This window comes from Ochotona curzoniae, unplaced genomic scaffold (genome assembly GCF_017591425.1).
Source record: "Ochotona curzoniae isolate NIBS_2020 unplaced genomic scaffold, NIBS_Ocur_1.0 scaffold_2453, whole genome shotgun sequence".
Classification (NCBI taxonomy): domain Eukaryota; kingdom Metazoa; phylum Chordata; class Mammalia; order Lagomorpha; family Ochotonidae; genus Ochotona; species Ochotona curzoniae.
Window position 1 is genome coordinate 9,893,675 of NW_024467094.1, and position 12,871 is coordinate 9,906,545.

General features: G+C 46.3%; 1 protein-coding gene across 4 annotated transcripts in view; it reads left to right on the forward strand.

Moving 5' to 3' along the window:
* Positions 1-12,871, forward strand: part of ANKFY1 (ankyrin repeat and FYVE domain containing 1) — a 71,049-nt gene that overhangs the window by 43,638 nt on the left and 14,540 nt on the right. For 3 of the 4 annotated variants that reach the window (XM_041001571.1, XM_041001569.1, XM_041001572.1), the window contains 7 exons: positions 1,540-1,608; positions 1,829-2,028; positions 4,247-4,344; positions 7,648-7,870; positions 10,000-10,101; positions 10,366-10,519; positions 12,200-12,368. In XM_041001571.1, the coding sequence (XP_040857505.1) occupies positions 1,540-1,608; positions 1,829-2,028; positions 4,247-4,344; positions 7,648-7,870; positions 10,000-10,101; positions 10,366-10,519; positions 12,200-12,368 (1,015 nt within the window). Of the gene's footprint in view, positions 1-1,539; positions 1,609-1,828; positions 2,029-4,246; positions 4,345-7,647; positions 7,871-9,999; positions 10,102-10,365; positions 10,520-12,196; positions 12,369-12,871 lie in introns of all 4 variants that reach the window. The other variant, XM_041001570.1, reaches the window with a different exon arrangement.

The window sequence follows — 12,871 nt, forward strand, 5'->3', positions numbered from 1 at the left end:
TTAGGTCCTCCATGGTATCCTGCTTTCAGCATTTCTTAGCATTCTGAGACTTTGAAGAAGTACCCACTGACCCATATTTATTTCAGAGACAGAGTTGTATCCATCACTTCACTCCTCAAGTGCTTGCAACAGCCAAGACTGGACCAGGCTAAAGCCAGGAGCTGGGAACTGTACCCAGTTCTTCCATGTGGGTGGCAAGGACCCAGTTACTTGATGCATCACTGCTACCTACAAGGGTCTGTCTGTGTTGGCACGTAGCTGGAACTAGGAATCGAACCAAGGTATTCCTATGTGGGACCAGGCATCTTGATTTTGAGGACATTTAAGTGCTTGTCCTGGAACTCCTACTTTGATTGTCCACAGCCCAGCCCTTCAAGTGTTTTTCAGCACTTAACTGGTTTTTTTCGTGCTTTCCTGGAAATCTTTAGCTAAGGGTTGCTGTAGTTCAGGAGCTAAAGAAGGGCTGTTTGTCTTTGGGATAGTACTTCAGCCACCTGACTCAACTACAGGTGGGACCCACAGCTCAGTATTGTATGTTTTTGGAACCCTGTCAAAAAATAGACTTCTGGGGTCCAGCAGGATAGGGTAAGTAGTTAATGTCCTCACCTTGAACGTGCTGGGATCCCATATGGGCAGCGGTTCATATCCCAGCGGCCCCGCTTCCCATTCAGCTATCTGCCTGTGGTCTGGGAAAGCAGTCGAGGATGGCCCAAAGCCTTGGGGTCCTGCACCCGTGTGGGAGACCTGGAAAAAGTTCCTGGCTCCTGGCTTCGGATTGGCTCAGCTCCAGCCGTTGCAGTCACTTTGGGAGTGAGCCATCAGACAGAAGATCTTCCTCTCTTTCTTCCTCTCTGTATATCCACCTTTCTAATAAAAATGAATCTTTTTTTAAAAAAAAAAGAGTTCTGTGAAGTTTGGTTGTAAGGGTAGGAAGGTGGATTCAGGTGATGGATAAAGTCCTTGATTAGGTCAGGTGATCTTGTGGTCCTTTGAAAGCAAGTGCAAATTACCATATTTCCCAAAAGGTTGCATATACTTTCCCCAGTTGATTGTTTGCTTGAAGGTCTAGTGCTCTGCAAGGCCAGCTGCTTTAGGGTACTTGAATGCAGAGTAAAAACAGTGATCAGGAGTTACCTGCTACTTACTGAACCTTTAGCAGTTGCTACTCTGTGTGTGTTAGAGTATAACGGAAAATTTGGGGAAAGAAAAACATTTCTGAATTAGTGGCAGGTAGGTAGGTGGGCAAAGCTTGCTCTTAAAAGGATTAGCATATGGACATTCAGTAAAGGATAAGGATTGAATTGGAGACTAAGATGTCTTTCTTTGCTTATTGTGTGTTTTTGGCCACTGAATAAATGGTCATATATAAGGAAGTCTGCTTTCTTATTTAAAGTTTAGTCTGTTTTAGAAAATTACTTGTGGCAGAAATGCTTAATTTCTTCTTGCTGGTAATTCCACATGGGATTCTGCTTGTGCTGTGTTGTGGGCAGTCCTGAGCCTGACCTGTCCTTGCTGACACCTCTTGTTCTCATTCTGCAGGACTCCTTTGCACGTGTCCATCCGGGCCAGGAACGAGCAGGTGTTCAATCAGCTGCTGCTCTGTAAACAGTATGTAGAGCAGCCTGAGCGTGGGAAAGCAATGTGAGGGTGGGGTCGTGAAGGGAGAGTGGGGGAGCAATGTGAGCGTGGGGTCGTGACGGGAAGATGGTCCTTTTTAAACGGCTGTTAGTGTTAACAGGCTTTAATAAGTGCAAATAAACAGTGAGGATTTTGGCAGCACAAAGTAGCTGAAAATTTCTGGTGCATTCATGCTACCTTTTCATTTCAGGTTAGACCTGGAACTAAAAGACCACGAGGGCAGCACGGCCCTGTGGCTGGCGGTGCAGTACATCACTGTGTCTTCTGACCAGTCGGTGAACCCCTTTGAGGATGTGCCTGTGGTTAATGGGACCTCCTTTGATGAGAACAGCTTTGCCGCCAGGCTCATCCAATGTGGCAGCAACACCGACGCACCTGATGCACTGACAGGTGAAGCAGAATAGGCCCCCGAGGGATGAGCTGGGATCGAGTGGTTCCATGAAATGCTTGTGTGCATTTTTGTTTTCTCTTGTTTTAAAGCTTTATTTATCTAAGAGGCAGGCTGACAGGAGAGAGAAACAGAGAAAGAGATCTCCCACCTGGTGGCTCACTCTCCAGATGGCTGTGACAACCAGGGCTTCCCTGGGCCTGTCTGACGCCAGGAGGTGAGAACTCCCACCCAAGGTTCTCACTTGAATGGCAGTGGCCTGCACTTTGGAGCATCTTCAGTTGCATTCCCAGCTGAAGGAAGCTGAATTGGAAATGGAGTGGCCAAGAGCCAAAACAGCATTTGGGGCCCTGTCCATTGTGAAGACATATTTATACAGAGAGACAAAGTTCTTCGATCTGCTGGTTCACTCCCCAAATGGCTGCAACAGCTGGAACTGAGCTTATCCAAAGCCAGGAGCTTCTTTCTGGTCTCCCACATGGGTGCAGGACCCCAAGGCTTTGGGCCATTCTCTGCTGCCTTCCTAGGCCACAAGCAGGGTGCAGACAGGAAATGAAGCTGCCAGGACACGAACTGGCACCTATATGGGATGTTGGTGCTTGCAAGAGGAATTAGCCATTGTGCCACCATTCCAGCCCTGTGTAATGCTTTTACCAAAACTTTGAACACACAGTATGTTACTGAGTTTTTAAGAATTTTGAATAAGCATCTTGATTCTCTCTCTCTCTTTTTTTAAGTTATTTGTTTGAAAAGCAGGTTTACAGAGAGAGAAGGAGAGACAAAGAGATTTTTCAGTTGCTGGTTCACTTCTCAATGGCCACAGTGGGAAGAGCTGGGCTGTTCTGAAACCAGTAGCTAGGAACTTCTGTTGGATCTCCTTCATAGACACAAAGGCCCATAGACTTGTGTCACCATCCTCTGCTTTTTCAGGACATAGGCAGAGATCTGGATTGGAAATGGAGTAACTGGGACACTGCAGTATCTGTCATAAGCTGGACTATGAGGCAAAAGCCCCAGTCCACGTGTTCTTAACAGTGATGTTTAATAATCATAGACCATGGACTGACACCATGGCATAGTAAATTGAGCTTCCACCTGCAGTGCCTGCATCTCATATGGGCACTGGTTCAAGTCCCAGCTACTGTACTTCCCATCTAACTCTCTGCTTATGGCCTGGGAAAGCAGCAGAGGATGGCTCAAGTCCTTGGATCACTACACTTAAATGGGAGACTGGGAGGAAACTCCTGGCTATGAATCAGCTCAGCTGTGACTGTTGTGGCCATTAGAGGAATGGACTGGAGGATGAAATCTCTCTCTGCCTCTCTCACTTTCCTTCTCTCTGTAACTCTGCCTTTCAAATAAAAATTGTTATAATTTCAGGTGGTATTTGACCTGTTTCAAGAAAAAATGGTTGTTCACTAAGGGTGAAACCACTTTCTTTGAGGACAAAGGAAGCATGTTGAATCAGAGTGTCCTATTTCTCTCCCTTGTCTTCAGTCCTGTTTTTTTTTTTTTTCCACCCCTTGGGTTTCCACATGGCATAGCTGTAGAACGTGAGATCTGATGTTAATTTTTGGAAAGGAGTTTCGGAAGATTGAGGAGCACTGTTCCAAGGCTAAAAGCATGTTAAGAATAAAAATACTTTTTTCTTTCCAAGATTTTTATTTAAAAAGGGTGACAGTAGTAAGTAAAGTGTTTCTGTGGTAGGAGCAAACATATTTTTGACCCTAGGAATGAAAGTGAAGTATGTAAGGGCCTTTGTTTTGATTGAACTTGGCTCAGAGTGCCTTCAAAATGATCCAGCCCAGTGGTTCTCAGCAAGGAGCAGTTTTTGCCAGGATATTTGGCACTACCTATTGACATTTTCATTATGACACATTCAGAGGTCCCACTGGCATGTGGTGCGCGAAAGCCAAGGATACCCTAAAACGTTACATAGTGTTCAGGCCACACTGGCACAATGGAACCATCCCATCCATGACTGTAGTAACAGCACTGTTCTGGAATCTTGATGTCTCCCAGCTGCAGCTGGGAGGTGTAACTCTGGTGCTAACGGGTTCCAAACCAGATCTTCCACGGTGTCTTTGTCCATCAACAGTGCGGACTGAAATAATTGGTGCATTTGATGTGTGTTTCCATAGCCAGGTGGTGGGAGGAGTAGATGCTGTGGACATAATTTCCATGCACATAGAAGAATAAACTTGCCCATTTTTCTTCCAGGAAATTGTTTACTGCAGCGCGCAGCTGGAGCAGGAAATGAGGCAGCAGCTCTTTTCCTGGCAACCAATGGTGCCCATGTCAACCACAGAAACAAGTGGGTGAGTCTGACAGGGCAGCTGTGGGGCATAGTTTGGGACTAGGTATTAGTGTTGGTACTGGCTGGGTAGAAACAAAATGAAGATTCCTTTTTTTTTTCCCTCATCAGCTTTTGTCACAACGATATGCTTGTATATTTAAAAACTAGAGTGAGACATTTTTGTGTGTCCTGCACTACTGGTTGATCACTTCGTTCAGTACCCATTTGCCAAGTACTTGTCTTCAAATCCATAATTAGATTCCTAGGACTGGCTACTCTGGTTGAGATTAGCACACGTGAATGTAAAAACCTACTAGAACAACATGCCGATTCTCAGGCACATTTTTCCCTGTTAAGGTTTTACTTTATGAATGCTCATTAGTGTGTATTGCAGCTAACAAGGTAGAAGGCAGATGTAATGGCTAAAAATGCGGTCTTGGAGTTGGGCATGACTGGGTTTGCCACCTCTCTCATTTCCTCCCTATAATCCTTAAATTTTTGATTTCTGTTTTCTTATCTATAAATGGGGCTAATACTGATTTCATAAAATATGGTTAAGATAAAAAGAAATTATAGAACTATTGTTAGCATAGATCCTGAGACATTAGCTATTAAGTGCTAGTTATTGGAAAGATGTTCTTAAGGACCACTTAAAAAATAATAATAAAAGTAATTACCTTGTGCTGGAGGAGGCTTTAAGGAAAGAATCCCTTTTAGTTGTCCCAGTGGACCTAGAAGCAACAGTCCTGTTACGATTAAATAGGCGTCTTCCTCATGTGTAAGTCACTCTGAGGTTATAAGAGGCTCACAAAGGATGGTGATAGTTCTAGAATGTGTCATTCGCACTGTCTGGGCCGTGTGTCAGGGTAGGATGTACAATACACCATGCAGTCTAATATCGTGGTAAAGGCAGAGGCATCCTTGCCCTCCCTTCAGTCCACTGACTGGCCTCCCACGTGGCTTCCCGTCGTGCGGGGAGGCCTGGGGAGCCCCTCTATCCACTAGAACATGGTTCCTCTTTACAGCCCTGCTTCTTCGCCCTCGTCTGCTCTGTGACTTTGCTCCTACCATTGTGTGTTTCTTTCTCTGTGTGTTGTTCTGTTTCTCATTAATTTCTTTATTAATTTCTCCTAGAGATGTGCTTTATTGTCTCCTGACTTTCACAGATCCTCCCTAGAGTTCACATCTACCAGATGGTTTTATTTGTCATTTGTTGCTGTGATACCTATCTTTATAACAAAACAAGGTGAAACTTGAGGTGAAGGAGCACAGGGGGACCTGAACTGAAAACAACTGAGCTGCACTGTGGAAGGGCCTCAGATGGCTTTAAGATGTTTGGACTGGATCCTTTTGGGCTAGAAACCTGGGTTTTAAGAGGCTCCTGCTTGTTGATACTGGTAGAAGCCATGGGAGTAGAGAAGCATACCCAGTGAAGATGTGTAAGAAGAAAGATTGGACAAAAGCTGGGCCCAAGCAGAACTTAGTTGAAGGCAGTGACCATAACAGATGCTCTCTTGCTGTGGGGAGAATGTGGTGGTGATGGAAGGATGCATGTCAGGGCGAGGGGGAGAATGCACTTGATAAATTCACAGTGAAAAAGAAGTGAATAAGTAGATGAACGATTCTCTTTCTTTGTCACTTTGCTTTTCAAATATATAAATATACCTTTACATTTTAATATAGATTTATTTTTATTGCAAAGTCAGATATACAGAGAGGAGGAGAGACAGAGAGGAAGATCTTCTGTCTGATGATTCATTCCCTGAGTGACCGCAACGACTGGTGCTGCGTTGATCCAAAGCCAGGAGCAAGGAATTTTTTCCAGGTTTCCCATGCAGGTGCAGGGTCCCAAGGCTTTGGGCCATCCTCACCCGCCCTCCCAGGTCACAAGCAGGGAACTGGATGGGAAGTGGAGCTGCCAGGATTAGAACCAGTGCCCATATGGGATCCTGGTGCATTCAAGGCGAGGACTTTAGCCGCTAGGCCACTGCACCAGGCCCAATATATATATATAAATATATATATATATATATATGTTTAACACTAACAATATGGAGGTTACAGATACCAAGCTGACAAAACTAAAAATGGTTCCCTGTGGGAAAGGAGAATTGTTTTTTCTTTTTAAGATTTATTTTTATTATTTATTTATTTTATTGGAAAGGTGGATATACAGAGAGGAGAGACAGAGAGGAAGATCTTCCGTCCAATGATTCACTCCCCAAGTGAGCACAACGGGCCAATGCTATGCCAATCCGAAGCCAGTAGCCTCTTCCGGGTCTCCCACGCGGGTGCAGGGTCCCAAAGCCCTGGGCTGTCCTCAACTGCTTTCCCGGGCCACAGGCAGGGAGCTGGATGGGAAGCAGGGCTGCTGGGATTAGAACCGGCGCCCATATGGGATCCCGGGTGTGCAAAGCGAGGACCTTAACCACTTGTGCCATCGCGCCGGGCCCCAAGGAGAATTGTTTTTTAAGAAAAAGGAATTAGGATCTTGCTGTTTTTCACAGTAACAGCTATTGACTTTTCAGTGATAATGATGTGTAATTTTGCTAGAGCAATATATGTTTATATATATAGATCAATATTTTGCATTTCCTTCCATGTATTTAAGTGAGAAGAAATCTCATCTTTGTATACAGGCATACATAAGCTTGCATGTGCACACAGATGTATTTGTATGTTTTTCTGTTCATGTTATGGTGTTGGAGCAAAGCATAAAACCAGTGTAAATGGATCTTTCAGGAGAGGGTGAATTAGCTGTTGGAAACCAGGGGTGGGAAGTGGTTTCTATCGGCCTCATGTTTTTGTGCATTTTGAATATCGAATAAGATGCCTGTGATGCCAATCAAAACTTTTTATTTTTAAAAGTGGGGAAACAAGGTGAAGATGAAATTGATACGAGCAGATGTTAGAAGGTGGATAAAGAGAAGGGACAACCCACAGTGCTAAATGTGCTGACTTCTGGGTCTCTAACTTGCAAGTTCTTCCAGCTTTCTGTAGGGTCTATTTTGTGAACACATAAAAATTGTTGTATTATAATAACACGTAATATGTTTTATGATTAGAAAGACAATAATGAAAACAAAGCAAAGGGTGGTTCAGGCAGTGTCTTGGGGGAGACACAGTGGTAAGCCAGGGCATGAAGAAGGCAGTTGGAAAGGCACTGAAAGAACCCACAGTGTTGGTGGCCTCAGGGAAAAGGAACAAGAGTCCCAGAGGTCAGCTGGTGACAGAATGGGCCCCGAGTTCCAGCTGCGCTGCCATCCTTTGAGAAGGAAACTCCTTGCCCTATGTGCTCAGATTTGGGTCATTTGTTTCCACTCAGGGAGAAACCCCACTGCACACCGCATGTCGGCATGGCCTGGCCAACCTCACGGCAGAGCTCCTGCAGCAAGGTGCCAACCCCAACCTGCAGACAGAGGAGGCTCTGCCTTTGCCAAAGGAGTCCCAGGCTGGCTCCATTGACAGTGTCTCTCTGCAGACACCACTGCACATGGCGATTGCCTATAACCATCCAGATGTGGTATCCATCATCCTAGAGCAGAAAGGTAGGTCTTGGATGAGCTGCACCTCAGTTTGACCTGGGACAGTGGGGGGTAGTTAATAAAAAAATCGATGTTTCTCCCACTAGTGGAATTCACATTTTTTTAAAGCTTTTTTTTTTTTTTGAAAAACAAACAGAATGGGAGTGCGTCCATGCCTGGCTAACTCCTTAAATGGTTGCAACAGTAGGGGCTGGGCCAGGTTTTAAGCTGGGAGCCTGGAACCCCGTCCAGCTCTCCCACATGTGTAGCAAGAACCAAAACTTGAGCTATCACTGATGCCTGCCAAGGTCTGCAGGAGATCAGAGCTTGGCATGAACCCAGGTGCTTTTGATGGGAGCGTCTTAATTGGCATCTTAACCACTGGACCAAGTGCCTACCCTTACTGATCTGAGTAAGAAATATAGCGAATTTCTTAGCCTGTTCTCCCAACCCACTCTCCCTCCCCTCCAGTCTTTCAAGACTAACGAGATAGGGAAACTTGGCTTTTACTGCTGTTTCCCTGTGCAGATTGGGTATGCCCGTTTCACGTGTTACGTTATTCAAACCTTTGTCCCTGCTCTCTTATTTTGGGATATATTTCCATTCCTTTTCAGTTCTGTTTTTGAGAATGGGCTGGGCCGTCCTCCCGTGTGTGAGCCTCCCCCCGCGGGGGCCATTGAAGGAGCCTGAAAGGGGCCGGCGGAGCCCCTGCCGGGGAGAGGCCCGTCTCTCTCTCTCAAGGTCTTCTAGGGTTTCTCTTGGCTGTCTTGAAATGTCTTTCTTTCTTGTCCCAGCCTTTATTAAGGCCAGCATTGTGCCCCTGGAGGTCAGGAAGGTTTCACGTAGAATAATGCGGTTTTCTTGGTCCTCAATGGAGGCTTAAGATTGTAGGTATTGGGCCTGGCGTGGTGGCGCAGTGGTTAAGGTCCTCGCCTTGCACGCCCGGGATCCCATATGGGCGCCGGTTCTAATCCCAGGAGCCCCGCTTCCCTTCCAGCTCCCAGCTTGTGGCCCGGGAAAGCAGTCGAGGACAGCCCAGGGCTTTGGGACCCTGCACCCGTGTGGGAGACCCAGAAGAGGCTCCTTGTTTCGGATCGGCATAGCATCGGCCGTTGCGCTCACTTGGGGAGTGAATTGTCGGACAGAAGATCTTCCTCTCTGTCTCTCCTCTCTGTATATCCACCTTTCCAAGATTGTAGGTATCATGTCTTAGGAAAAATCATCAGGACATTATTATAGTTTGTTTTTGTTTTTGTTTTTATTGGAAAGTCATATATACAGAGATGAGAGACACAGAGGAAGATCTTCCGGCCGTTGGTTCACTTCCCAAGCAACCACAATGGCTAGAGCTTCACTGATCTGAAGCCAGGAGCTTGGAGCCTCTTTTCCCACACGGGTGCAGGGTACCAGGGCTTTGAGCCGTCCTCGACTGCTTTCCCAGGCCACAAGCAGACAGTTGAATGGGAAGCAAGGCCGCTGGGATTAGAACCAGCACCCATATGGGATTCCAGCTCATGTAAGGCGAGGACTTTAGCCGCTAGGCTATGGCATAAGGCCCTGTAGCTTTTTTTAGTGGTCACACAATGTTTGTTTTCTTTGTGGAATCTTCCTTATTTGAAGAGTCCATGTTTTAATTTTTGTTTTATTTGAAAGGTGGAGAGAGAAACAAAGGGAGAGAGAAATAGATCATCTGTGTGGTTGTTCACTCCCCAAATGCCCACAATAGCATGGGCTGGGCCAGGCTGAAGTCAGGACCTGGGGTACAGTCTGGGATCTCATGTAGGTGGCAAGAGAGAGCTTGAGTTATTAGTTGATGCTTTGCTGGATATGCAGTAGCAGGCAGCCAGAATTGGGAAAGGAACTGTGACTCAAACCCAGGCGCTGTGACACGGCGTGCCAGCATTCCAAGTGATGTCTTAACCACTGCTTCTGATGTCTGTACCAAGAGTGCGTGTTTTTAAAAATTCATGTTCCCTGTAAGATTTACCCCAGAAAATTAGATTTGGGCTTCTGCTTCCCATAGGCTTGTTTGTTCTCTGAGATGATCACATTAGTGGCAGTGGGTTTGAAACTATTCATTGTTCTCTTAAATACTTCAGATATGATTGATGGAAATGGTAAGAATCAAACATTTTTTTCCTTTTAAAACATAGCCAATGCCCTTCATGCCACCACCAACAACTTGCAGATCATTCCAGACTTCAGCCTCAAGGACTCCCGAGACCAGACTGTGCTGGCCTTAGCCTTGTGGACTGGTAAGGGTGGCCTGGAGGGTGCTGATTCTACAGGCAGGCAGATCTCAGAAGGGCAGGCAGATGGGTGAGAGAGCAGGAGGGAAGGCGGGGGGAGAGTGGAACCAGTCATTTGGTTATCAAGTATGCTTTGTGTTTGGGTCAAGCCTGCCCTACCCAGTGGATGGATAATGCAGGCTTTGGGAGTTGGAAGGCTCTGTGGTGGCAAGGCGGTGAGCAGGTATGAAGAGCTGAGCATGTGTCAATCAGGCCTTGCGTGTTTCCCAGGCATGCACACGATTGCAGCGCAGCTGCTGGGCTCCGGGGCTTCCATCAACGACAGCATGTCCAGCGGGCAGACCTTGCTGCACATGGCCATCCAGCGGCAGGACAGCAAGAGTGCGCTCTTCCTCCTGGAACATCAGGCGGATATAAACATCAGGTGGGATGAATCAGCACTCCCCGCTGCAACACCGGGTCACATCTAATTCCAGCAGTTCCAAAGCGTGCCCTTGCCTGCAGAAAAGATTTCTATCCCCAAATAAATAAAGAATACAGGTCAGCCTTGTGGGGTACCGGGCTAATTTGTTGCTTTGGTGTTAGCATCCACTATCACAGTATTGAGTATGAGTATGAGTCCTGCTTGTTCTATTTTGAATCCAGCTCCCTGCTAACACCCCTGCGGGAACAGGAGATGATAGCCAATGTTTGGGTCCCTGTGGTGGGAGATCTAATGGAGTTCTAGGCCCTTGGCTTCAACTTGGACTAGCCCAGCTGTTTGAGCCTATTGGACAATGAACCACTGGATCAGAAATCTCTAATTCTGTTTATCACCTGCTTTTCAAATAATTTTAAAATAATGAAAGGCATGGTAGACTAGTGGTTGAAGTCCCTGCCTTGCACGTACCAGTTTGTGTCCCGGCTGCTCCACTTCCCAACCAGCTCCTTGCTTTAGCTTGGGAAAGCAGCAGAGAATGGCCAGGACTGTGGACCCTGCACCCACATGGTAGGCTTCTAAGAGGTTCCTGGCTCCTGGCTTTGGATTGGCTCAGCTCTGGCTGTGCAGCCCCTTGGGGAGTGAACTAGCAGATGGATGAAAGATCTTTCTATATCTTTTCTCTAAATTTGCCTTTCCAATGAAAATAATTAAGTCTTAAAAAAAAACTACACACAAAAAAAAGAAAGAAGAAGGGAAACAGCAACTCTATGAGAGTGCTAATGCAGTGAGTTGAAACGTCCTAAATCAGCAGACCTGTGACCAGCAGGGGCACTGTGCTTTGCTTTTGTTAGAACCTTTCAGGACCAGTGCACACAATATTGCACAAGTTTCTACTATGAGGGATAATCCAAAACCAGTTTTTTGGTGGGAATTTGTCATGATGAAGAGCATTCCAGCAAATAAGCTCCCAGTAAGGCTTGGGGAAGAAAAAGATGTAGGATTAAATATTTTTAAAATGTATTGATTTTCATTTTTTTAAAGGGCCAAGAAATAGAACTTCCATTTGCTAGTTCCATTTGCACATAACAACCAGAGCTGAGACAATTTGAAACTTTGGGAACCCAGTCTGGATCTCCCACTTGGGAGCAGGGAAGAACCCGCCTACTTGAGCCTATACATGCTGTTGCCCAGGGTGTGTATTAGGAAGCTGAGATCCAAAGCAGAGGTAGAACTCTGACCCAGCTCTTCAGTGCAGGATGTGGCCTTCTCAAGCAGCATTTTCACTATGAATTCAAATGCCTGGCCCCCAGAATTAAATTCTTGAAGGAATTTAGGGTTATCTCTGAGCAAACTACAGTGAGTAAGGGAATGAATTGTTAGGTGGATGGTTTGAGTGGTATTGATTAAAATGCTTTTAAATGTAGCTGTTGGTTCCTCTTAGTGCAGCAGGCTGGGATGCTGGCTTGTTATTCTCTGGATGCAGTAGGGTTGCATGGCTCTACTTTCTGAAAAGACAAAAGAGACAGATGCTATTGGTATATTTAATTCCCATGAGAAAATACTAATAACTATGAGTCAAGTAGCCAAGGGGTACAGTGAATTCTGTGCTCTGGAGTGCCACGAGGTACCCCTTGTCCATTAACCCCAACTACAAATCTTGGTTTTGATGTGATGTCCTAGCAGGACTCAGGATGGGGAGACAGCCCTTCAGCTGGCCATCAGAAATCAGCTTCCGCTTGTGGTTGACGCCATATGTACCCGAGGAGCCGACATGTCCGTGCCAGATGAGAAGGGGGACCCTCCACTGTGGCTGGCGCTGGCAAATAATCTGGAGGACATTGCATCTACTCTGGTAGGACAAGCATGCAGCGGTTTCTGCTCACACGGGGGATTATTTGTGTCAAAGATGGATGTGGTACAAACCCAGATCCAGACTCACACTCAGCACAGGAGCAGCACTCTGCCACGTGGCCGACTGGGTCAGGGATGAGGCATGGAGCTGCTGATAGAGTCCTGCTCTTGGCCAGCACTTCCTCTTCAGCGTGTCTTTGCCAACAGCGTAGCTGAGAAGGTAGAGGGCAGGGGCGTTTCCTCGGCAGACTTCTCCTGGGTGCCGTCATTGATGTGCACTTCCCTCTTGATCACAAAACCAGTAAATTCCCAAGTTTCAAGTTTGCGCCCCTGTTCAGAAGGCAGGCTCCAAAAGCGGAAGTGAAGCTGGAGGCCCTCACTCGGCCTTCTGAAGGGCCTGCTGTGTAACAGGGCCACAGTTTGCTTGGGGGGATTTTAGCTTGTTGTTACCAGGCAGGATTGCAAGTGTGTGTGTACACAGGCACCTTTCTAGAATGCCTTGGA